At 35.5% G+C, this 26652-nt stretch overlaps 1 protein-coding gene across 1 annotated transcript; it reads right to left on the bottom strand.

Moving 5' to 3' along the window:
- Positions 1 to 19576: 19576 nt before the first annotated feature.
- Positions 19577 to 25536, bottom strand: LOC133327189 (uncharacterized). Its single transcript, XM_061535754.1, has 2 exons — positions 20434 to 25536; positions 19577 to 20281 (listed from the first exon to the last, which is right to left on the bottom strand). Exons 1-2 carry the CDS (start codon positions 25534 to 25536, stop codon positions 19577 to 19579), a joined length of 5808 nt encoding a protein of 1935 aa, XP_061391738.1.
- Between the last annotated feature and the right edge of the window lie 1116 nt (positions 25537 to 26652).

Raw genomic sequence — 26652 nt, 5'->3', positions numbered from 1 at the left:
ATTTTCTCGGTTCACCTAAAACCAATTTGTATCACATTTAGTACCACTTAGAACACATAAGTAAAAATTTCCATTACTACCGACATCATGCAATACAATTGACAATTGTTGGCATTTTTGAACGACATGGTTTTTTACAGTGTTTATGTTCAAATATGTATGTATTTTATTCATACATATCAGAAATGCATTAATTCATTAAAAAATATATAAAAAATGTTCAAAATTTAAAAAATTTAGATCAAAAGTTATTAAACATAAAATGGCTTAAAAACAAAAATTAATATGGTGAAAAATACAGTTAATTTCGTAATCTTATTTGCCCATTTGAAATTTTGATAAATCGAAGCGAAAAGTTATAAAAATCCTTTTTTTACCCGAGTTTAATGGGCATGTTCAAAGGTGCCCCATCCATGGCATTTTACGGAAATTTAAAATAACTTTTTTTGTAATAAATATATATGAAAGAAATTACATTAGTTATGTTTGAAATGATTGTTGGAATGCCAAAAATTTGCTTGGCGAAGGAAAACAATCACAGAATTCTTCCTGCGCCCTTACAACCAAATGAATAAAAGTTTACAATGACACTGAGAAAACATGGTCACCCATGCACAATTTTTCGACAACTGAAAAATCAAGTCAAAGTGGTTTACGCATATAGAGAACAAGATTGCCATATACAAAAATGTAGTTGCGGGTCGGAAAAATATTAAACCAAGATTTTATGAGCGCTGTTCAAAGGTGCCCCCCTCTCCCCTACCATTTAGTACCCAAAAGTATTATTTTATTAAACTGAATCCTGACCCTAATCCTACATCCCTACAATGATCCTAACTCCAAACTTCATTGTTCCAGCTCTATCGGTTCACCCAAATCCAAATTGTACCAATTATAGTACGATTTAGTACTTTTTGTACACATAAGTAAAAATTTCCAAAACTACGTACAAATCCCAATCCTACACTCCGACGGTAATGTTAATTTAAATTTTCAGGATTCCAGCACGATTTCTACCTCCTAATCAAATTTGTACCAAATATAGTACCATATAGTACCTTTCGTACACATGAGTACACGCTTTCCAAACTCTCCTCATATCGACCCTACTTCTCAACGTTAACTTACATTCCAAATTTCAAGTTTTTACCTCACTCCATTCATCATCATTTCGTACTTTTCGGATAGTTCTAGTTCGAATTTCCAAAAACCCTTAAGTATATCTATCCTACATTCAATCAACGACCACTAACCCAAATTTCACAGTTCTAGCTCCACCGGTTCGCCAAATACAAATGGTATCACATTTAGTACTTTTCGTACCGTTCTAGTACGAATTTCCAAAAACCCAGCCTTATCTGCCACCTTTGGACCAAGAGTGACCCTTACCCAAAATTTCGAGATTTTAGCTTCAGCCGTCTGGGCGTTGATGAATCGTTAAATCAGTCAGTCAATCAGTCACTCAGTCAATCACTTTACTCTTTTATTAGTATAGATATATATAGTGTTAATTATCGAACCTTATGTTCTAGTTTTTTCGTATCTTCCGGAGATGAAATGATTACAACAGAATCTTAGAAACAACCTCAAACACGGAACAAATCATATAACTACTTTATTATAAAAAGGGGGTTATATGGGGACGACCCCAAAAAGGGGCCGAATATTAAAAATTTCTGGTAGCGATATTTGTTACCATATACGACTACAAAATACCAAATTGCAGCGAATTCGGTTGAAAAACGCGCTCAAGAACCCCAAAATACCGAAAATTGGGGGTACCCTTATATGGGAGCAATCCGAAAAAATTGACCTATATTAATAATTTTTTGTGAAGAGATTTGGTTTCTATAAAGAACTCAAAATACTAAATTACAGCCAATTCGGTAGAAAAATACGATCAAAACCCTTAAAATACTGAAAATTAGGAGGTACCGTTGTATGGGGGCTACCAGAAAAAGTGGACATATATTTATAAATTTTTGTGGAGACATTTAGTATCCAATAAGAACTTAATGTACCAAATTTCAGCGTATTCGGTTTAAAAACGAGCTCAAGAACCCCAAAATACTGAAAATTGGGAGGTACTGTTATATGGGAACTATGCCTAAACGTGGACCGATATATCCCATCTTCGAACTTGACCTGCCTGCAGAAAAAAAAATACTAACGTATGCAAAATTTCGGCACCCTATCTCAATTGCTTCAGAAGACATCGTGATTACAACAGACGGACGGACGGACGGACAGACTGACGGACAGGGCTGGATCGTATTAGAATTTTACCCTGATCAAGAATATATATACTTTATAGGGTCGGAAATGAGTTACAAACGGAATGACGGAATGATGAGTTACAAACGGAATAACAAAATTAATATACCCTCCATACTATGGAGGAGGGTATAAAAACCCGTAAGGAAAGTAGTAGCGTCGGTCTGGCCGACTATATGATACCCTTCACTACTTTGCGTATATTCTACATATGTATCCTTACAATTGCATGTCAATGTTCCTTCCTGATTTATGGCTAAACTACACAACTCACCCATATGTGATCAGTGACTAAGTTGCAGAATATCCCATGGACAATATGAACCATATTGAATTGTATGAATTTTCGATACATGTTGAAGCCGGATTTTCGGTGTTTTTTGAATTTTTCTTATAATTAGAACCAGGTATGGTTCGTCTGACGAATTTGTCGAAAACGCCATATACCTGTATAAAATGTAATAAAAGTATAAAAAGTCATTTATTCGAATATTATTACCATATAGCGTTATTTTCAAAAATACATATTATTTTTACATATATCTGTTTGTTCCTTACTAGAACTAATACCAAATTCTAAACTTTTTGGAGATTTTTTTTTTTGAAATTTTATATGGATTTCAGTAAAGCATACGTAATTTCCAAATTCATTAATGGAAATAGGTATTTTGTCAAAAACCTAATGGTTTTGGGTGGGTTTCTGACGTATGTAACATACGTCGAAAATGTATGTCATTTACGTCACTGTTTCTGACGGACCATCTCTGATTAGGACGCGATACTGGATGCGCTATTCGGTACGCCACACTGTTAAAAATTTAATCTCAATCAGACACCCGTTCGATATACATATGGAAGCTATGGCTGCATCTGCATCAATTTCAACAAAACGCCATAACGACATTCATGTCTCAATTTGATAAGTTATGCAATATTTCGTGTTAATCGGATAAAAATTAGGAGTTTTCAGCACCATTTATGTAAAATTGGACGAATATATATGTACATGTGGGAGCTAAATCGAAATCTGAACAGGAAAAAGGAACCATTTGTCTATCTCGTTTCCTTTTGCCTGTTACAAACATATGCACACAGACATAATACCCTGTACCACAGTGAGGTGAAGGGTATAAAAATGCTTAGGTATAGCCTCCACATAAAGGAGGCTTTATATACTGCCAGAGAAGGTTCACTTAAGAGATTCAGCATATTTGACTGAATCCAAATAAATACACATATTGGGATTATAATCTATACAAGCCCATATAATGGAGATGTCATAGAAAATGTTCACATGTTCCTTGAACAGAGCTCCGATTTGCTCGAATTTACTCGCGAGTGAAAAATACTCCCGAGTGGGAGTAAGTAAAGAGTACGAGTTTTTTAGGGAGTATACTCTCCACTCTTTTATTTTGTTTGGGAGTGCTCGCGAGTACTCCTTGTTGAAGAAAAAGAGTGTGAGTCAAAATGTTCGAAATAGAGTAAGAGTTCACTCTAAGAGTGAAATCGAGTGGACAAATGAATTTGGTTGTTTGGTTATTTGTGTGTGTGTAGTACCAATTTTTCTTTTGATGTTGATCTTTTTTGTGCTTTGGTGAGATAGATCATGTTCAAAAAACATAAAAGGACATTGATTATTTTGTTTATTGAAAATGTTTACACAAGTGAGGTACAAATAAAAATCTTATATGAAATGACTTACATAAAGAGAACGCAGAGAACGAGCTTGTTGATGCATGCTTTCCCAGCAGTACTGCAAACCAAACATCACAAAACAAACAAACAATGCACACAAACAACATCAAGTAAAACAACGGCATCACAAACAAACAAAAATAAATGAGTACTCGGCAAGAGTGTAATCTGCTCGATTTCGAGCGTATTTCACTCCCACTCGAAAACGAGCGAAGCACTTGCGCTCTTATTTGAGTGGCAGAGAAAAATAGAGTATACTCTATTTACTTTTTCCACTCGCAGGAGTACTCCCGCTCGAATTCGAGCGAGTTTCACTCTTTACTCGAATTCGAGCGAGCATTTCGGAGCTCTGTCCTTGAATCACGTGAATCGTAATCCACATTGATTACTATGTCACATGATGATTCTAGCAACATTTATTCCATAGCATCAAAAGCAACTATACTATAAACACGTAGGATCTAAAATTAATTTTTTTATGTCTAGAAAACATTTTGACCCCTATCCACTTACATTACCCTCTCTATATGCATGAAAAGTATTTAATAGATATATAACTGAGATAAATTATAAAATATTTTATGAACTCTACCGTAATAAAATATATTACAAAAAAGCCTTTTGTAAGGAAAAACAAAGATTTCTAAACGATTTAAATATGATGTTGTTGTTTTTTTACTATTACGACTTTAAGATCATCATTGACATAAAATCACCCATATTAAAGCTGATAAAACAGACACATACAAACAACTATAAAACAATACACAGCTCATAAATAATCAAAACATCTGAGGAAGATATGAATAATGTTACAACAAGGGGGAGTAAACTGGGCCAAGAAACCTAGTAAAAGAAGAAGAAGTTTAAACATTTGCATTCATTGAATTCCCCTTTGTATGTGAAAAAACCCAAAAAAAAAAGATTGTTATCAAATTTCTCCAAGTGCTAACACACATAAACATAGATTGATGACTGTCGGCAATGGACCAAAAACTTTCGCATATGAAATGTGGATGTGTAGCAGGGAAGAAAGTAACAACAACAGCAATAGCAAAAAAAAAAAGAAAAACACCCACACACACACAAACAACTTTTCATCAATAATCGTCTTAGATGGCACCACAAGGGAGCACAAAGACAAAAATAACATATTTTGTTGTTTGGCACGGATGAAATTCACAAAACTCAAATAAACAAACATGGAAGTTTGACCTGACCCAATGGGGAAATAAAAAAGATATGAAAAATAGCATAACCTAGTAGCTTGTCTTCAATCATTCAATGACATGAGAAATAAGATAACTAACATCGTTGGAATTTAAGCAGGTAAAGTGACTTAGCAAATTTTTGGAAGATAATTTCTGTAGATGGAATGTACGCTAAACAGCCTATATTTTCAGACGTCAGTGTTTGATACATTTAATCACGATATCAATCTAGTTCATTATTTTGAATAGTCTTTTAGAAAAAGCCTGTAAGGAAAGTTTAAAAGTCTGAAGAGACCGATTATAAAGACGTTACATACGTCATATTAAAATATTAAAATTTCACTTTCAAAACTCTCTAACTCCCATAAAAAAGGTCCGAATTGAATCAAACGACATTTATTTGAAATATAATTTAGTTTTGCTAAAAAAGGTGTAAATTCGTTTATGTTGAAAATTTTTTATTTTTAATATAAAATAAAAATAATTGACATCTATCTACATATGTATATATATAACCAGTAAGGAAAGTAGTAAAGTCGGACGGGGCCGACTATATGATACCCTTCACCACTATGAGTATATTAAACAGGGCTAATAACATGAAATTGGATGAAATAAAATATGTGATATTTATCTAAATGTGAATCGACTTAGATCTATCCATAAACATGTCATTCGTTTGTTACAATGGGACAAAAGTATGTAAATCGACTTCAAAAAAATATCAATAGGTCATCCGTTGGGCTATGTCTGTACTTCTAGAAAACGCAACTACGTAATTCTAATCTCAATTTTGTACGTTGTGCAAAATTTTATGCCAATCTGACTAACGTGAGGAATTTGATGCCCAATTTACTTAAAATCGGGTGAAAATATATATGGAAGCTATATATATATATATATATGGAAGCTATATCCAAATATGAACCGATTTCAACGAAACTAATCACAGGTTAGGTTACACTAATTTCAGTAAGTTTTGTTCCTATCAGCCATATATTGGTCCCTTGGTGCGTCAATTTCTTAAAATCAATCTATAATATATGGAAGCTCTATCTAAATGTCAACCGATTTTCACAAAAACTTGGCACACATCATTCTGTACTAAATTCAGTACGCCAAATTTCGTGCAAATCGAAAGATATATAGGGACTTTGGTGCACCATTTACATAAAATCGGACGAAACTATATATGGGAGCTATATCTAAATCTGGTCCGATTTTCACGAAACTTGGCAGACATCATTCTAGACCCAAATGATTAGGCTGTACCAAATTTCGTGCAAATCGAAAGATATATAGGGACTTTGGGGCACCATTTACATAAAATCGGACGAAACTATATATGGGAGCTATATCTAAATCGGGGCCGATTTTCTCGAAACTTGGCAGACATCACTCTAGGCTTAATTCAGTACGTTATGCAGAATTTCGTGCAAATCAAAAGATATATAGGGACTTTGGGGCACCATTTAAATGAAATCGGACGAAACTATATATGGGAGCTATATCTAAATCTGGACCGATTTTCACGAAACTTGGCAGATATCATTCTAGGCCTAATTGATTAGGCTGTACTAAATTTCGTGCAAATCGAAAGATATATAGGGACCGTTTCCATTAAATCGGTTAAATATATATATGGGAGCTATATCTAAATCTGAACCGATTTTTCCCAATTTCAATAGGGTTCGTCCTTGGGCCAAACAAATGAACTGTGCCAATTTTCATCCATATCGGATCATAAATGCGACCTGTACTTTGCTCACAAAAATACATGGACAGACAGACGGACAGACGGACGGACGGACATGCATAAATCGACTTAAAAAGTGATTCTATGCATATTCTCAAAAGGAACCATGGGTCTATTTCGTTTCCTTTTGCCTGTTACAAACATATGCACAAAGACATAATACCCTGTACCACAGTGTGGTGAAGGGTATAAAAATGAATTGCTGTTCGTTAGTCTCGCTAAAACTCGGGAAAGGCTGAACGGATTTATCTGATATTAGCTTCAGGGAAGGTTTAATAGGTGAGAAGAAATCGAAAACCGCGAAAAATTTACGAAAAAATATTATGAAGCATATTTGCATTTCCACGAAATTAGTATCGAGCTATTATGATTGCACCACGTCGTAGTTGTTATTTTGAGATATTTTAGGCGAAAAGTGGTAGCGTATCGTTCCATTAAGCCTTCATTTAACAATTATGGAAAATTTTCAAAATATTTTTTTTTTAATTAGATTGACATTGTATTGAAAATATTTGATGTGGGAATACAAAAAATAGTTGCTAAGTATATGATTGAATGCACACGCGATCATTGTATGTACATATTGCACATAGAATGCGCGTAAATTTTGGGACAAATGCAAGGATGGAAAATTAGAAGACATTATGATTATGGTCAATATCTTTGAAATTATAAACACAAAACCTCGCATATATCCGATACCAAAATGTGTAACACAGAGAAAACTAATATAAGCAGTCATTTTTACTTGAAATGTGTTCTCTGACTTCCCTTTTCAATGCAAAGTTCGACTATGAAACTCGAATGAGAACTACTAACTATAAACTACTAACTATAAATCGAAATCTAAATGATAGTTTCGGCTCTTGATGTCTAAATTATATGACTTTATTCAAATTTATTTTCCATGAATTCAATTATTACAAAAATTATATCCAAGGAAATTTTAGAAGGGAAAACATCGTTTTCCTGTTCGACAATTTTCATATAACTCAAGAACAAACATCGTTAAATTTCCACGCACATTTGTCAATTATAAATGAATTTATTTTGTATGGCAACAAGACTCGGTCATAAACATCAAATAGTAGATACTCAGAACTGTAATGATCCTTTATGTGAAGGTCATGGTATTACAAACGATGTGTTTTGGACCCAACCCAACTGAAACTTGATATTTTATACTGCAGAGAATTATATCGAATTCTGTGCTTTAGCTTCTGATATAACGACCAAGATATGAATATGGGAAAAAAATTTATCTACACCAATCATTCTCATGCATATTTCTTAGCAAAAAAATAAATAAATAAAAAATTGTTTATGCAAGTATGAATAGAAATTGAAAACCAAATGTAAAATACCGAAAATTATTCATTAACAATATTGCTAAGGCAAGACAACGTTTGCTGGGCCCGCTAGTACTTATATAAAATACTGGTTTTTATTTTTTGACCATAATATATACAGATCAATTGGTCTGCATATATGCCGATTGGAAGTGTATAGAGACCACAGGTCTACAGAGAGGCCACAGATCTCTGTTGAAACCACATGTGTGTATAATGACCAATTGGTATTTTATATAGCACAGGCCTTTGTAAAGACCAATTGGTATGCAAACAGACCGATTGGAAGTGCCTAGATACCATTCCATAGGGTACGAACCTTTAGTGGTTTGGGTAGTATATTACGATTTTAACGAAGAATAGAGTAACTTCGGGAAATAAAAGAATGCTTGAAATATGTCAATGTCGCCTTGATAAATGTTTTCCTAATTAATGAAAACATACATCAAACTTGGTTTTTAATAAATAATTGCAATGTTGAAAATTTAGTAGTAGAAAATGATTGTAAAAGTGTGATTTAAAATTTTTTTTCGAACACTTCGTTTTTCTCGAATATAAAGATGTCATGTGTTTTCTTTATATAATTTATGCGTTTATCTGTAATTACAATCGGTGATTTTTAATTTTTATTCATTTTTGAAGCCGATAATTATTTTTAAATAAAAATGTCTCGTAATGTGGACCACCATAAAAAAGTGGGACCTTTTCATGAGGACGAGGTCGAAACATGGGCGCATTTAATATGCGAGGAGGTATTCTATCCTCTGAAAACTCGATATGCGAAATTACAGGTGCCTCGGTTAGATAATGAAGCAAGGACCTTCAAAATTCCGCAAATCAGGCGGTTCCCTTAATTGGGTGCTATTCCAAAACATTAACATGTATATTTTTACATTCATTGTTACCCAAGAGTGCAATAAATGGAAATTTATCACAACCAATGCACAACCTACCTTTAACTTACTGATCCTCAGTACCCACACATAGTGGTCCACATTACCCGCCAAGTTATTTTTATTGGCAGTTTAGAGTTTTTTGAAATATAATGCAATAACATTTTTATAGACAAATATAAATAATATTTGACCTGGAATATATTTAGCCAACAAATCTACTATGTTGTGAAAACAATTTATTTTTATTTTTACCATTGTTACGCACACAATATCAAAAGAAGAAAATGGTGGACCACATTACCCGAAGTTACTCTAACATAGGTCATCGAAACGATTGGCACCAAACCGATTTTTTAAATCTACCTCTATTCTATACTTTAATATTAATCCTAACTCTTATCTTTAGTATTCCATTTCTATATGCTCAACTAAATGCAAATAAGGCTTTTCATAAACATAAATACCAATTTTTAAACCATTTACATACATCAATACATCCCAACCTAATATTTCAAGATTCCAGCTATATATGCTCAATATATATACATTAAAAGCGCGGTATAAACAGAACAAATTAAGTGTTTTGGAAAATTCCATCTCTGTTATGAACAGATGTTAAATTTGGTTCCGATCTAGCAACTCCTTCATATAGAAACAGGTGCTCAAAAAACGCATCCGCAATTTCTGTACAATGGATAAGCGTGCTATGACTAAATATTTGCATAAAAAGGTTTATCGCAACAAGAAATGCATAATGATATGGTGAATGTGTTAGGTGAAAGTGCTTCTTCATATGGAACAGTGAACCAGTAAGGAAGGTAGTAAAGTCGGACGGGCCGACTATATGATACCCTTTACCACTTTGACTATAATCAAGAGATACATCCTAACAGACCAGACATCGCATTTTTGAAGGACCATTGACATGAAAGTGGACTACTTTAAATATATGATCTGTGTCTATATGTGAACCGACTTAACCGAACGATTAAAAACCGGGTACATTTGTAAATTTAATATAAGTTTGTTTTTTCGTTTATAATTCATCGAAATAATCACTTCCAACCTTATAAAATACATAATTTTGATCAACGTAAAATTCTATGACGATTTAAGATTGACCGTCTGTCTGTTATCTAGCCTCTAAACAACAACATAGAGTTGTCTATTGTTTGCAGGCAGGTCAAGGTCGAAGATGAGCTATATCGGCCCACGCATAGGCATATAAGGATACCCCCATTTTGGGTTCTTAAATTACGCTTAAATTTGGTACAAAGGGTTCTTATTGCGTATCAAAGGGGGTTCTTCACCGAATTCGGTGAAATTTGGTACAATGGATTCTTCTTTAGTACAGCAATCCTCACACACATGTTCTCGGTAAGCTATGCCAAAGATTCGTTTAGACAATTATGTAAATCGATTTAAATCAAACTATTCATGATGCAACAACAATGAGCGCTGTTGAAGATATAATCTCCAATTGATCCACAATCATCAGTTCATTATTAAGTGCACCCTTTAATTCTTTGGTGCACAATTTGCTGAAAATCGGACGTACATATATATAGAACCTATATATAAATCTGAATCGATTTCAATAAAATTTGGAACACTTTAGGCTATCATATCTTCAGTACGTTGTGCAAAATTTCTAAATGCGACTCTTTGGTGCCTCATTTTCTAAAAATCGGAGCTATATCTAAATCTGAACCGATTTCAATAAAACCTTGCACGCGTTAGGCTATCCTAACGTGAGTACGTTTTGCAAAATGTTATGCCAATTGGCCTAAATTTGACTCTTTAGTGCATCATTTGCTAAAAACCGGACGTAAATATATATGGGAGCTATATCGAAATCTGAACCGAATTCAATAAAACTTGGAACACGTTACGCTACACGAACTTCAGTGCGTTGTGCAAAATTTGATGCCAATCGGACTAAATTTGCCTCTTTGGTGACCAATTTGCTAAAAATCAGACGGAAATATGCATGGGAGCTATATCTAAATCTGGACCGATTTCAATAAAACTTGGCACACGTTAGGCTCCACCGACTTCAGTACGTTGTGCTAAATTTTGTGCAGATGAAAAAGCTTTTTGCAGGATGGGTGCCGCATTTGTTAACAGTCGATCAGAAACTCATAAGAATGAACATTTCCCAAGCTTGTTTGGATCGTGTTAAGCGAATAAATGGATTTTAAGCGTCGTGATGAGACATGGATCAACCACTATACTCCACAGACAAAAGAACAATGCAAACAATGGACTGAAGCTGGTGGAAGTGCCCCAAAGAAGGCAAAAATGATTCAATCGGCTGCTAAGGTTATGGCAACGGTGTTTTTGGACTTCAAAGGTATTTTATTGATTGACAATAAATTCAGGGTACTATTGCAACCTTTTGGATCAATTAAATGTACAAATTCGAGAAAAACATAAAAAATAATTTTTCGTCAAGACAACGCACCAGCGCACAAGAGTGTTTTAACAATGGCTAAAATCAACGGATTAATGATTTAGCGCCAAGTGACCTTTAATTGTTCTCAAATCTAAAAAGAAATCCTTGCTGTCAAGCGTTTTACCTCAAATGAAGATGCAATTACAGTTGTAAACCACTATTTTGAAGACCTCGAGGAAAGCTATTTTAATCAAGGGATACTATGATAACCCACCACAGATTTCAGATTTTTATAACTTTTAATCCACCATCAGTATTTCGCTACAGGATATATCCCAATTATTGCTGATTCATACTTTTATTGAATTCATATTTTTTGAAATTCATATTCATATTTTTTGAAATTCAAAAAAAAAAAAGTTTCTCAACTGAAATGTTTTTTCCAAAATGTAAAAATTGTAATGTCAATAATTTTCATTTTACACACATTTTATTCAAATATGTGAAGATAATGGAGAGATAAAAAACAGCAGACGTTTGCGACATTGCTGAACTGGTGGTTTTTATCATTACTGCTAATAACATAATAGGACAAAACATTATGAGTCGAAAATTTCTGATTTCGACCAATTTAGGTACTTATCTGTACTTATCTGAGTATCATACATACTATTATGAACAGATTTATTCAAGATATTCTAATATGTTCATAGAAAATGAATATTAGTTCAGAGGTATGATTACGGTTGATGCTATAACTCCTCGTCATCGAGGAATTTTGGAAGTTTATTTTGTTTATTTTACTTCCATAGGATGGCATGACTGACTGCGAAAATTTCTGCAAAATCAATTCAGTGATTTTTGTGGCTCCAACCAAAAACGTTTCTTTTTTCTATATAAAGATAAATTAAATTAATAATTGGGATTAAGTTCTCCCCATTGTTTCACGCCAATTTTTATAGGGATAATGCGTATGTGCAACCAATTTACTCAGGCAAATTTTGACGTGGGAATCTGTAACCCTTTTTAAGATATAAGCATAGAATGTCTATGTTATTTCAGAGTTGGGAATACTTTTGATGGTATAACTCGACATCCACGCGGAATTTTAGGATTTTATCTAGCCTGTATTTTTTCTATTGGGTAGCATCAGGTGCTGTAAAGATCTCAGTAAAATCTGTTCAGCGGTTTTTGACTTTTCAAACAAAACTTTGGGATTGAATTTCCCCCTAATGTACCGCGCTCATTTTTGTATAGACGATGTGTATTTACACCAACATTATTCAGACAAATTTTGAAGGCCGTACCTGTAACCGTTTTCAAGATATACGCGTATTACATGTTTAGAAATTTTGAGGTATGTTTACTATTGATGCTATAACTCCGCATCCACGCGGAATTTTAAAAGTTTATATAGCCTATGTTACTTTCAGGCATGCCCCGACATACAGTGTAAATCTCATTAAGATTTGTTCAGCGGTTTTGGCGTCTATCGGTAACATACAAACAAACAAACAAACAAATTTTTTTCTATTTTATGTATATAGATTTTGAATTATAAAATGAAACTTTACCAATAATCTTTTTACTAATGATCAAAAGAATCGAAAGCCTGGTAATATGTGGTATTATGTTTTTTTATATTTCCTGTAAATATTGACAATATTAGGATTTGCATTCATTCCATCCGTTGTATGCTATATTAAACTTTAGAATGGTTTCGAATACTACTAACAACCAACCTTAAATACTTTTAAAGTTAATTTGAAGTTTAGATCATAAATTTGTGTTAATTTTGACATTCAACAATTTGTTGTAAATTACTAGGAACACATTACAATCGGATTACATTTCAAGGAATTTACTTGCCGAAGGACGATACAAGGCCATTTAATCACAAGTGGCATCTCGTTCATCCCACTAACATAATTCAAACAAACTTGGAAATTCTTCATTATTGCATCAGTTGAATTAATTCGTTTCCTTCGTTTAGGATTTGTTTTTTTTTCATTTTTTGGTAATAAAACTTTCCCTTTTTCTTCTTCTTCTCCGCTTTGGTTATTTGGATGATGGACATTTTATGAAACTGATGATGAGTGGTGTAATGTTGTTATTAAAGTAATGAAACTTAATCGAAATAAAAACCACCACCTCCAACAACGCCCAGACTTGTCTAAACCGACACAAATACGACTTAGATATTTTGTAACCACTCCACAATGCCAGAGGATAGATTCAAAAGTTAATCCTTGGGCCGGCATCAATTTCCGAATAGCGTTTTGTTTAACAACCAAAAGTTTTGTTTCTTTATGACTCTGTTTTTATGGGTTCTTTCTGTACTTACTTAAATTGTTGCTCGGTTTTTATTTCGTCGTCCTCGAAATGTGCGTGAGTGTGTGTTTGGGAGTAAAAGTGTGGGGGATTTAGGCACAATTTTTTCTACTTCGTTTTATATCATTAAGTTGCTGTTGTTTTTTGTCTGCAGCGCTGCTGATGCGTTCCTGAGTCTATGCTTTTTAATGTTCAAACAATCGTAAGCTCTCTTTTTTACCAGGCTATAAAATTACTGTCACAGTGGTGGCATACATTTTAAGGACACCAAATTTGGTACTGAGATTTGAAGAAAATTTCTAAATGAGGTATTTGGAGAATGGATTGTGCTAGAATCTTGGTCCATCTGTACAAAAATTGTAAATATGGTTCCCGCTTTTGGTATCTACAGACTACCACCGCACCCTTTTACATGCTTTAGCTGCATTTCCAAGGTTCGAAATTTCAGATTCTTGGTGAAAGATATATATGGAGAAAATGTTCAATATAGTCTTATTTTTTGACCTAGACCCAATATAAAGATCCCGCCCTATTTTCACAGAGCATTATCAATACAGGTACCCGTTTCGATATAACCTTCAAATAAAGGCCCTATTCAGATTTTAGTATTTTGATGGTACTCAACGATCACCACTGTTCCTTATCAAATTGCACTTAACAAAAGTCCGGCAAAATTTTTTGATGGGCATTTTCTTCAACATTCTTAACATTGAACGTGCTATGAGAAAAGTCATCTGCCTTTTGGTTGCTTTTATAAAATTCTCTCTTTTCTTTATGCGAAACTTTTTTCTCCACATTGGATTACTGGTGCAAAGACATCAGGTTGGCGTTTGTTGTCCGTCGCGGTCGTGGTCATGATAGCGGTGATGTTAAAACGTTGCTCCACAGCATTGAAATTAAAAGTTTATGAGGTTAAAAGTTGTTTTATTTAATGTGTTTTTTGGTATTGCTGAAATATATCTGTGTTTTTTTCTAGAATTGGGAAATGTTTGAAACTTTATTAGTTTTTTACCTGAAAATGTAAATTCACGTCTGTGTTTTTGAGGGGAGAGAGGGATGCACTATCGTCCATTTCACGTTCATGATGGATTACAATTTGCAAGTTGTGCACATTTTCTCGCAAAGAGGGTAAAGTTTTTGCGTTCTCGTTTTTCATCATTTTTTAAATTGTTTTGTAATTTGTGGAGATTGTAGTGGTGTCAGCTTTAAAGTTAACCCCGTCGAATAAACATGGTCTAAAATTCATTGTATAGAAAAAATGTAAAAGATTAAAATCAGGAAAATATGGTAGGGTATTTTCTAAAAGCCCATGAACTTCCAATATTCTCGCGGCTCCTATTTCTTATATAGAGTTAGGAACATAAGATAAGCCGAGATCTATGATTGCATTTTAAAGTAAATCTAGTAAAATATGAAAAAACTAGTTTTATTTCCATCATAATTACGCGACCTCTTATTTGGTCAACTATTGGTTGCTGTTTAATATTCTGAAAGTTGTAGTCTAATATTATGTAAATGGTAAACGAAGTGTCTATGCCCATTTCAATTCAGGCTGCAGTTCAGTTAAGATGTATATACCATCCATATATACTGGGTAGATCGAAAGGCATGATTAAATAGACATATTGTGTGTGTGAGGGCGGGCCAAATGTTTTGTCGATTAACCCTTTCAGTGTCAAGAAAAAATTTTGTCGGAATAAAAATATAAAATTTTGTATTTAAGATCATATAAAGGTACGGAGTTTAGAAAAAATAGCAATGTTCATTTAAACCCTCGGCCAGGTTCGTCTGCCTTTCAGCAAAAACAAAAACATCAATAGTAACGGTACATAGGATAACCGAAAAATCGCAAAGAAATATAATACTTTTGAATGTCGAATATATTCGACGGAAACACTGAAAGGGTTAAATCCAGCCCCATGGGATGATTCTATGGAGAATTCTAAGCAACGACAATTCTAAATCGATTTAAGGCAACCCCCTCCATTCTCGATTTTAATTTTTAAGATTTTCAATGGGCTGGTAAATCAATACCAATGCTCGTTAAGGTTTGTAACTTTGCACATATATATATATATATATATATTTGAAGACTTAAAAGAGAAGAAAAATAATTTACAAAAAATGTTTGTTATTGTTTTGTTGTTGTTTTTTTGCAATTAAAGAAAAGTCCTTATTTTTGATGGCGGTCATGAACTCCTCACTGGAACATCGGAATCCGAAAATTCCAACGGTGTTAGAAAGAGTACATGTCTAGCTCTCGTATGAACTAGGATTATTGACTTCGCTCTAAATTAACAAAATGGCGGACCTTTGAAAACATATTTTTGTAAAATCGCCGATTTTTGACCAAAAACCAAATTAAAAAATAAGGAAGATCTTCACCGATTGGCTTTATCCTAGTTCATACTATAGCTGTACTCTCACAGAAAAACTTGTCAAAATTTGAAATCGATTGGGTTATTAGTTTTTGAGTTATCGTGCCCGCCATTCGCAAAAGAGAAAAACGCGTTTAAAGTTTGAGAAGCCCTTCAGCCGTCACTTGATGCTGACACAATAAATCGGCTATATATTTAAGTGTTCTTGAGATTTTCACTTTTAGGGACATTCTTGAATTAGAGTGAGCTATGCTATATCTAAATCTGAACCGATTTCAAGGAAACTTGCCAGAGATTAATTTATATAAACTTCTGTAGGTTGTGTCTATAGCCCTAGCTATGGGTCTTTAGTACACTATTTACTTAAAATCGAATATTCACGAAACTTGTCACACATCATTCTAAACATAATACAGTACGCTATGCCAAAATTCGTCCAAATGGAAAAATATATTGGGACTTTGATGCTAAATCGGTTTACCATTTATATGAAATCGGACGAAACTATATATGAGAGCTACATCTAAATCTGGACCGATTTTCCCGAAACTTGGCAGACGAAAATAAGTATGAGAGCTATATCTATATATGAACCGATTTTCCCAATTTCAATAGGGTTCGCCCTATATACTGTAGCTTTATGTAACTCTGAACTGATTTTCTCGAAACATAGCACACATCATTATGGACCTAATTCATTACTCTATGTGTGCAAATCTGTGCCCCATTTACCTAAAATTGGACGAAAATATATGTGGGAGCTATATCTAAATCTGAACCGATTTTCTCGAAACTTTGCAGACAACATTCTAGGCTCAATTCGAAAGATATATTTGGATATCAAATCGAAAGATATATAGCGACTTTGGTACACTATTTACATGAAATCGGACGAAAATATATATGGGAGCTATATCTAAATCTGATTTTTCCCAATTTCAATAGCGTTCGTTCTTGGGCCAAATAGACTAGCTGTGTCAAATTTCATGCAATTGGGATCATAAATGCGACCTGTGCTTTGTTTATAATTTAACACCAACAAACGGACAGACAAGTATAAATCGACTCAGAAATTATATATATATGATATGATATATATTATATATATATGATATATGAGAGCTATATCATCTAATTCTAAAGCAATTTGCTTAATTTTAATAGTGTTTGTCCTTGGGCCAAATAAATGAGCTCTGCCTAATTTCATCCAATTCATAAACATCAACAGACGGACTTTCATAAATCGACTCAGAAAGTGATTCTATGGATATTCTCAAAAGGAACCATGGGTCTATTTCGATTCCTTTTTACTATTTTGAAGATTCCAGTTCTATGCGATCACTTAATACCAACTAATTTATTGGACACAGTTTAGTACTAATCGTACATTTATAACACAAATTTTAAATATTTCTTACAATTAGCATACGAATTATGAAAAACCGCCTCATAACCACAACCCTGCCCAACAAATACTGTTTACGTATTTAATTTCAAGAATATGTCTCTATGTATTCACCCAATAAATATTTTACTAAATTTAGTTACATTTAGTAATTTTGGAAGAATTTTAGAAAAGGTTTCCTGTCTTGTTACTTCAAACTTACATGCTATGAGTATTCTGCATTCGAAATTGCAATATTCTAGGTTTATTCGTTTACCCAATACCAATAATATTTCGTATGATACATTTTGTATACTTTTAGCACGAGTTCCCAAAAACCCTATGGTACCTCTAATCTACGCTCCAGTACGAAACCACAATCCAATTTTCTAATTTCAATATTCTAGCTTTAGTTGTTTGATTTGAATTTATGTTTCATAAAATGGTACATAAAAGACTCTTTAGAATGTCATGTGTATGGATTAATTAACATAGGTTCATATATTTGTATATATCGCGGGTTCAAATATCGAAAAAATAGCTCTGGCTCTGAATTGTAGATATACAGTAAGTTAAAGTTCAGTGGTAGTTGTGTAGGGTATCATATAGTCGAACCCGTTTGACTATGGTGATCACCGATTTTTTTATAACTTTCTATGATTAACTCTATTAAAGGTAACCAGATAAAGTTAAAATGTTTTCGGTATGCTTCGCCCTGCTACCCAATTTCCGGTTGTTTTTTTTTTTTTTTTTTTTTTGGAAGGATGGTTGCGTGGTTACATTATGAGATGCATGCTACAAACGACTTTCACTGCAGCTATGGCTACGGGTTTACATAACAAAAAAGGGAACAAATAAAATTCCAGCAAGAAGACAACAACAGATAAAGTAATGTTGTTATTTTTGTCTAAAGGATGTCTTGTACCCTTCTTTAAGACAGAAGTGCGATACAAAATGATTTTAAATTCGAAGGGCTTCAAAAGAAAAATTTATTTCTCAGCGATGGCCTCACAAGTTTTCTATGAATCTCAGTTATTCCTAATATATTTACACCAAATGATAATAAAAATACAGATTTCCCTATTTTATACGATGTGTGACGAATTGAACCTATGAAAATCTGTATCACCATGTAGCGAAAAAACTCCTAACGAAGACAATATACCGGAGATACGGCTAAAAAATACTACCAAAACTTCCGTTTCCCAATGTTTTGGAGTCAATGATTTTGCGGGTCATGTCAACATTGCCCCTAGGAGTTGCTGTTGTTGTTATTTCAGCTATGTCTCCCCTGGCATTGTTGTCGAACAAGTTACCTCTTCTGCGCTTCCAGAGTCAAGTCAAAAATATGCCAACCCGGTTACCTGCAACAATTTCGCCTTTGTCTCCTCGGATTCTGCAATTGCTTTTTTCACACTTTGTTTTTACCCCTGGGGTATTATGGTATATTATTAAAGCCAATGTACACGGTTTAAGTAATATTTATTTCAAATTTATTATTTTTCTTTTGGCAAACAAATTATTCAAACAAATGTGCACTTCACTGGTTGACTACTTTGGCAAGAAGAAGAATATCAGTGACAAGTACGAAAAAGGAAAACGAAAACAAAAACAAAACAACTTCATTGCTGGCCCTTTCGTACTTGTCGCCGTTGTGAGAGGAGATGATTATTGCCGTGGTGAATATCACAAATTCAGTGCTGCCATTGCAGCGTTTTCTTCACACGCATAAACATACTCCCCCCTTGGGACTAGGTCCCAACTAAATACTGTATTATTGAAGGTATTTAAAAATTAAAAATAATATAAAAATTCATAAAATAATATAAAAAATTCCGCAACCAGCACTGGAGTTCATTGACATCAATTAATGCAAGCCCCAGAGCCATTCATCAGTACTAAAGTAGTTAAAGCTTTTGTGGTGCCTCTCCGAAAAACACCCAACCAAATATTGTGTTTTGGGCATACGGCAATCCAGCTTCTAGGTACGGTAGCCCTAAGTAAATACCACGAGAGGCATCTTGTCCCAGTACCACACTTATTTCTCCTGGTTTCTCAAAATTTGGATCTGCCACATCCTTCTTGGAGTAGACGCGACGTACGCAACGCAGATCAAGAGGGACAAAAGGCTCCGTACGCCGACCGCGTATGCTTTTGCGCAGCCCTGTGGAATACGTGCGCACACTATTAGTAGTGGACGTCAAAACCACCTGGATCATCGATTTAGGAATCTCACGGAACTTTGGCAAGGGACCCCCTAGATGTATTGTGCTATCCTGAGCGCGAGGATCTAAGAGTACTCGCACCTTCACCGCGGGGTCTACAAACCCCTTGCTGTAGAGGTACACCTCTGCCGTCATGCTCAACCACGACTTGCGCAGGGTATCCAGGGGATGCAACAGCGTGTGGTGAGGCAAATTGCAGGTGTGACAGCCTTTCTTCAATGGGCAACGGCGCACCTCATGAGACATTCCCAGGCAATTTACACAAAATCCCTCAATGCGCACATAATTCAGTTTAAGTGTCGGGTGCAGGTGGAGGAATGAGCGGCACTGACGCAGCGAATGACGGGTGTCACACAGTGGGCACTTGTAGTCGTCGTTGAAGCTCATCTACAATTTAAATTAAAAGAGACAAAATTAGGACACAAAATGATGACATATGATGTTGGCTCATTATGTGAGACAACATGTGCTGGCCGTTGGGCAAGATTTTATTCTGGGCGAGGCAGAAGAACAAGTTTGTGGATAGGTCGAGAAATTACACCATTTTGGGTTCTCAAATCTACAACTCTGACTCGGTCGTCTTGACCCTTGTGCAACTTTACAACACGGCCCAGTCTCCACTCGTTCGGAGCCATTGAATCCTTGTGAAGCACTACTAAGTCGTTAACTTGTAAGTTGTCTTGAGATTTCTTCCACTTAGTACGCTTGTGGAGCTCCTTAAGATACTCCATCTTCCAACGTCTGCAGAATTCCTGTGAAACCAATTTCACCCGTCGCCAACGGTTCTGCAGGGATGTTTTATTCTCGACTTCCTCCGGTTCAGCTGGTGATAACAAAGATCCACCAATGAGGAAATGTCCGGGAGTCAGAGCACTAAGGTCGTCAATATTGTCGGACAATTGGGTAAGAGGCCTTGAGTTTAAACATGATTCGATGACGGCCAGAATAGTGGAAAACTCTTCAAAAGTATGTCTGATTTGACCGGATATCTTCTTTAGGTGGGTTTTACAACTCTTGACGCCTGCCTCCCAAAGTCCACCCATGTGAGGCGCCGAGGCAGGTATGAAATGCCACTCTAACTTTTGAAATCCGTACCGAGTAATTGCATCGTCCTTCATTTCGGAGACAATTTTCGCGAAGTGGGACTTAAGCTCTCTATCAGCACCCACGAAATTTTTACCATTGTCCGAGTAAATATGGAGTGGACAACCACGTCTGGCAACAAAGCGAGACAGGGCGGCGATAAATGCTGGAGTAGATAGGTCGCTCACAGGCTCCAAATGTATAGCCTTGGTGACAAAACAAACGAATAAACAAATGTAACCTTTCGAAATACGGCACCCTCGGCCATTAAAGGTTTTTATTTCAACAGGGCCAGCGAAGTCGACTCCGGATGTAGAGAAAGGTCTGCCAAAAGTAGTCCTCTCAGGTGGGAGGGCAGCCATCAGTTGGTGTTGTCGCTTCTTTTGAGCGAGGACACACTTTGTACATCTTCGATAATTTGCTTTTACCAAGTTTCTGCCTCTTATGATCCAACACTCGAGTCGAGTAGCAGCAAGTGTCAACTGGATACCCCCGTGGTTTGTCTGTCGGTGTACGTGATCCACATATAATGAGGCAAATTTGCTCTGATATGCTAAAATTATTGGATACCTCTCATTGTATGGCAGAGACAGTGTGGAGCTCAGACGTCCATTAGCTCGGATGAGTTGATTCTTATCCAAAAAGGGATTCAGAGATACTAACGGACTGTTAGATTCCAACTTCCTGTTGTTCATAAGACAATCGAATTCCGAGGGAAAGTAAATCCTCTGAGACAGAGACATCAAACGATATCGAGCGGAACAAATTTCCTCCGACGAAAGGCTAATACTTTTGAAACTAGCAATTTTTCTCTTGCCGGGATGGGTTCGGTAGACGAAACGAAAACAATAAGTCACAGCGTGAATTGCTGTCGAAAGACGAGAAAACCTTTCCAAAACATCCTCCTCCACGGCAGATCGAGCAAGATGAACCTTACTAATTTTTGACTCAAGGGTTGTTTCCGGTACCACCGCCCCAATGGGCCATTCAGACTTGTCATGCTTGAGCCAGCTTGGGCCATACCACCATAACTCACACTCTTTCAATTCTGAAGGAGTCCGCCCCCGGGTTGCCAGATCTGCCGGATTATCCTTTGTTGGTACATGATGCCAGACGTCACCTATCTTCTCTTGTATAATTGCTACCCTATTAGCAACGAAAGTTGTCCATGTATAGGAAGGTTTCTTGAGCCATGAAAGTACAATAGTCGAATCTGACCAAGCTAACAAAGGGGCCTTCGGAATATCCAATTGGGGCACAACAGAATCAACTAATTCGGCCAAAAGGAGAGCACCGCAAAGCTCCAAACGAGGCAGAGACATCTTTTTTAAAGGTGCAACTTTTGATTTACCCACAAGTAAGTTCGAGTAAATATTTCCATTTACCTCTACCCTCAAGTATAAGGTTGCTGCATATGCCGATTCCGATGAATCACAGAACCCATGTACTTCAATCATACAATCCGGAGAATAGTCCACCCATCGGGGAATACGGATGTCTTCAATTCCCTTAGAACTGGAGACAAAACTTTTCCAATTCATTAGAGACAGGGGTTTTAATGGATCGTCCCAACCAATATCATCAACCCAGAGTTGTTGCATGAAAATCTTTGCTGTAACCACGATTGGAGACAGCCATCCCAGAGGGTCAAAAATCTTGGCTATTATTGATAACACTTGCCTTTTTGTGTAAGAACTTCTTTCTTCTATTTTCTCCAAAACAAAATAGAAGCTATCAGAGACAGCATTCCAGCGAATACCCAATGTTTTCGCAGAACTCTTGTCACCCAATTCTAGGAAATCTTCATTTAAAAGATGAGTACGAGTAAGCCCATCTAAAATTTCCTTAGAGTTGGACGTCCATTTTCGTAGTTCAAACCCAGCTGCCTTCAAAATGTTTATAAGCTCTTCACGGGCCTTCAATCCATCTCGTACACTATGTACGCCAACCAAAGCGTCATCAACATACATATTTTTCCGTAATATTTTTGAGCCAATCGGAAATCGATATTCTTCGTCATCTGCCAGTTTTAAGAGCGTCCTAAGAGCCAAATAAGGAGCGCAATTGACGCCAAACGTCACAGTTTTTAACTGGTAGTCAGTAATTTCTTCCCCTGAGGAAGGTCTAAATAATATCCGCTGATATTTAGCATGTTTGGGATTAATCCAAATTTGGCGATACATTTTAGATATATCCGCATTGAATACATATTTATACATGCGCCAATTCAAAACCAATGAGATGATATCTTTCTGAAGTGTAGGTCCAACATATAGTGCATCATTTAAGCTTTTCCCATTCACTGAGGGACACGAAGCATTAAATACGACTCTCAACTTTGTCGTGGCACTATCTGGCTTAAAAACGCCATGATGTGGTAAATAATAGCATTCCTGATAATTTGTAAACCCCTCAAGTTTTTCCATATGTCCCAGAGCCAAATATTCCAGGATAACATTATCATAATCAGCTTTGCGACTTGGATTCCGCATAAGAGATCTCTCGTTGCGCAAAAATTGAGTGAGAGCTATATATCGACTCGACTTCGATGAAAATGAGAAAGATAAATCAGACCGAAAGGGCAAGTCTACTGTATATCTTCCATCAGATCCTCGACATGTTGTAGAAAGAAAGATTTCCTCACATTTTTTATCGTCCAACGAGACAATAGGTATTTTAGGCACCTCTTCAATCTCCCAGAACTTGGCCAATTGATCTTGTACTGACACTCTAGTACAATGGGAAACTCTTACGCGTTGAACATCTTCCAACTTTCCCGCTGGGCCAGTCAATATCCACCCAAAAACTGTCTCTTGGGCTAAAAGGGATCCAAGAACATTCTTTTTGACCCCACTAAGCAATATTGCAGGGTAAACATTCCCTCCGAGTAACATATCAACAGGACCACTTTGGTAGAACTTTTGATCTGCTAAATCTAAATCTGGAAGTTCTCCAATACATACTGTCTCTAGTGGAATATTTCCTGTCACTTCTGGTACCACAAAGGCCTCTAATTCCATTGAAAAAGAATCATTCTTGGTCGAACTAATTGAAACATATGCTATTTTAGAACAGTTTGTCAAATGCCCACCACCTAGTCCAGAGATGTCCGCCGAGACAGAACTTGTTGGTAACTTTAACATTTTTTGAATCCGAGAAGATATGAAAGTATCATCCGAGCAAGGGTCTATTAAGGCACGAATCTTATACGAAACACCATCCTTCCAAACATTAATACATGCTGTAGCTAGCATTGTCCTTTTTGTGGCTGATGTGTGGAAGATCCTACCGCTAGCAGAAGTTGTTGGGCCAGATGATAAATTTTCATGCGACGTTGGCACCTGAACAAGATTTTGTGATTCACTATTATTTTGCGCAATTACTTCCTTATGTAAAAGTATATGATGTTTTGCTTTACATTTTGAACAGCTCTGTGATCTACAGTCCACGGCTCTATGACCCTGGGCCAGACAATTTATGCACCTATTTTCTCGTTTTACGGCATTTAATCTGCCTCTGAAATCCATACTCAAAAATTTTGGGCAAGATTTTATGGTATGACTACCTTTGCACAACTTGCAATTATTTTGATCCACCTTAGTGTGATGAACCTTGAACTGTCTCGATTTATCGTATTGGTTAAATTTTGGACGAGAACTTTGATGACATTGATTGCTATTTGAGCCAGTTATGTCTGACACACTCTCTAACGCCTGAAATCTTTCCGTCAGAAATTTATTTAAATCCTCCCAACGAGGCATTTCTGTTTTGTGTGTCAGAGATTGCTCCCAAAGAGAAAGTGTAAGTTTTGGCAGTTTACTGGAGCATTGAAAAACAAAAATTGGGTCCCAGGATTTCACATCTATTTTATATAACTCCAAGACACTTATACAATTCGTGACATCTCTTTGAAGTTTCTTGAGGCTGCTTGCCGATTCTTGCCCACAATGGGCCAAATTAAATAATGTTCTTAATTGCGTATTTATTAAAATCCTCTTATTCTCGTACTGATTTTTTAAATTGTCCCAGGCGATTGTAAAACCTTCAGCAGTTAAGGGAATATTACGATTTATTTCTCTCGCCTCACCACTGGTCTTTTGGAAAAGATGGTAAAGTTTTTCCACCGAGCTAAGTTTTTTATTGTTTATGTATATGGCTGTGAATAAATCACGAAAACTAGGCCAAGATACATAGTCCCCTTGAAAAACTTCCGTATCACACGGTGGGACTGAAATCGATGAAGAGGATTTCTGGTTAAATGTAGTTGGAACCACTTTAATCCTTTCCTTCCATTCCCCCAGAATGTTAATACATTTTATATAGCTCTCATGAGCTATCTTCTTTTTAGTTTTAAGTATCTCCTTATTTTTCTTATTACATTCTGGATCCGCAATACATGTCTTATAGGCATCTTTCCAATCGACCCATAAAGTCTGGATCTCATTCTTTTCAGCTTCGATTGCTGACTCGTTATACCCTGAGGCATCTGTTTCCTTTAAATTTTCCTCAAAGGATGTTATTTCATCACATTGGGTCAAAAAATCTTCAAATGTTGACATTTTCCTCGTGTGATAAAATAATTATAAAAATTATATTTTGTTTCAATTTATAATTGAGCTCTCAAAAGCTCCAAAATTTTCTCGAAATTATGTATTTTATGCTCCAAAGAAGAGTACGATAAAGTGGATCAAATATCCAAATGCTCTCTTTAATTTAATAAAAAACGTTAAATTCCAAATGCCCCAATGGCAATATAACAATGCACCCAAAGAGTCAATAAAATGTATAATTCCCACAAGAGCCAGTTTATGAGACAACAACTTTCGATTCCAAATTCCACGATAAAGTAAGAGCAATCATTTCATTCAAACCAATTTTTAGTTGATCACAAAATTGTATAAAAAATTATTTTGTGGCACTCCAAAATTACCACTGCCTTTTTTCAATTAAGACAAAAAAATCTCCAACAGATTCAACCAATATAAGGTTGTCAAGTTTCAACCATTTTCTTAAGCTTACATAATGCTTCCTCTTATTACAATGGAACTTGTGTTTATTTCCAAAATAAATCCTCAAATGCTTCGATTAAGCACAGAAAATAAACACCATGAGTCAAAACTGTATTTCCAATGAGAAAGCATTTATCAACCTCGTACAATGTTCAAAGCCAATCCACAGAAACAGAATATTGATTCCTAAACATAAGTCATTTTATGCTGTTGTTCCCAATGAACAACTTTTTTTCGACAATTATTAAAAATAGCCAATATCAAAATTATTTTGATTATAAATTACTCCCAAGAGCCAAGAGATTAAAAAAAAAAACAATTTAATTGTTTCATCCAAATCCCAATAATTTTGATTTAAATGTTCTCTTATTTTTGTTTGTTCTGCTTTCTCATGAGCAAGGCAGTTTGCATATGCATGTACATTACATAGATTGCTAATGTGCTATTTATTTAAGAGATTTAATAAACCCAACGAAAACAGGCACTCATGCATAAGAGATGAAGTTTACCAAACACACCATTATGAGAAAGAGAAAAGCCTAAAACAATACTTGTTTGCAAAAAAGGCCGAGCGAAAACAAACCATAAAAAACACCAAACACAGAGACAGCGCACAAGCAGACCAACTGCACCGCAGCAGCATGGGCAGCGCACAAGCAGCGATCT

This window comes from Musca vetustissima, unplaced genomic scaffold (genome assembly GCF_032173495.1).
Source record: "Musca vetustissima isolate MV318-11 ecotype Yass unplaced genomic scaffold, APGP_CSIRO_Mvet_v1 utg76384, whole genome shotgun sequence".
Classification (NCBI taxonomy): Eukaryota; Metazoa; Arthropoda; class Insecta; order Diptera; family Muscidae; genus Musca; species Musca vetustissima.
This window is presented reverse-complemented; position numbering and strand designations above follow the sequence as displayed.

Coding starts and splice junctions, on each gene's coding strand:
- LOC133327189 (XM_061535754.1), bottom strand. CDS start 25,536: ATGTCAACATTTGAAGATTTTTTGACCCAATGTGATGAAATAACATCC. Junction 20,282..20,433: donor ATTTGAGAACCCAAAATGGT/GTAATTTCTCGA, acceptor TTTAAATTGTAG/ATGAGCTTCAACGACGACTA.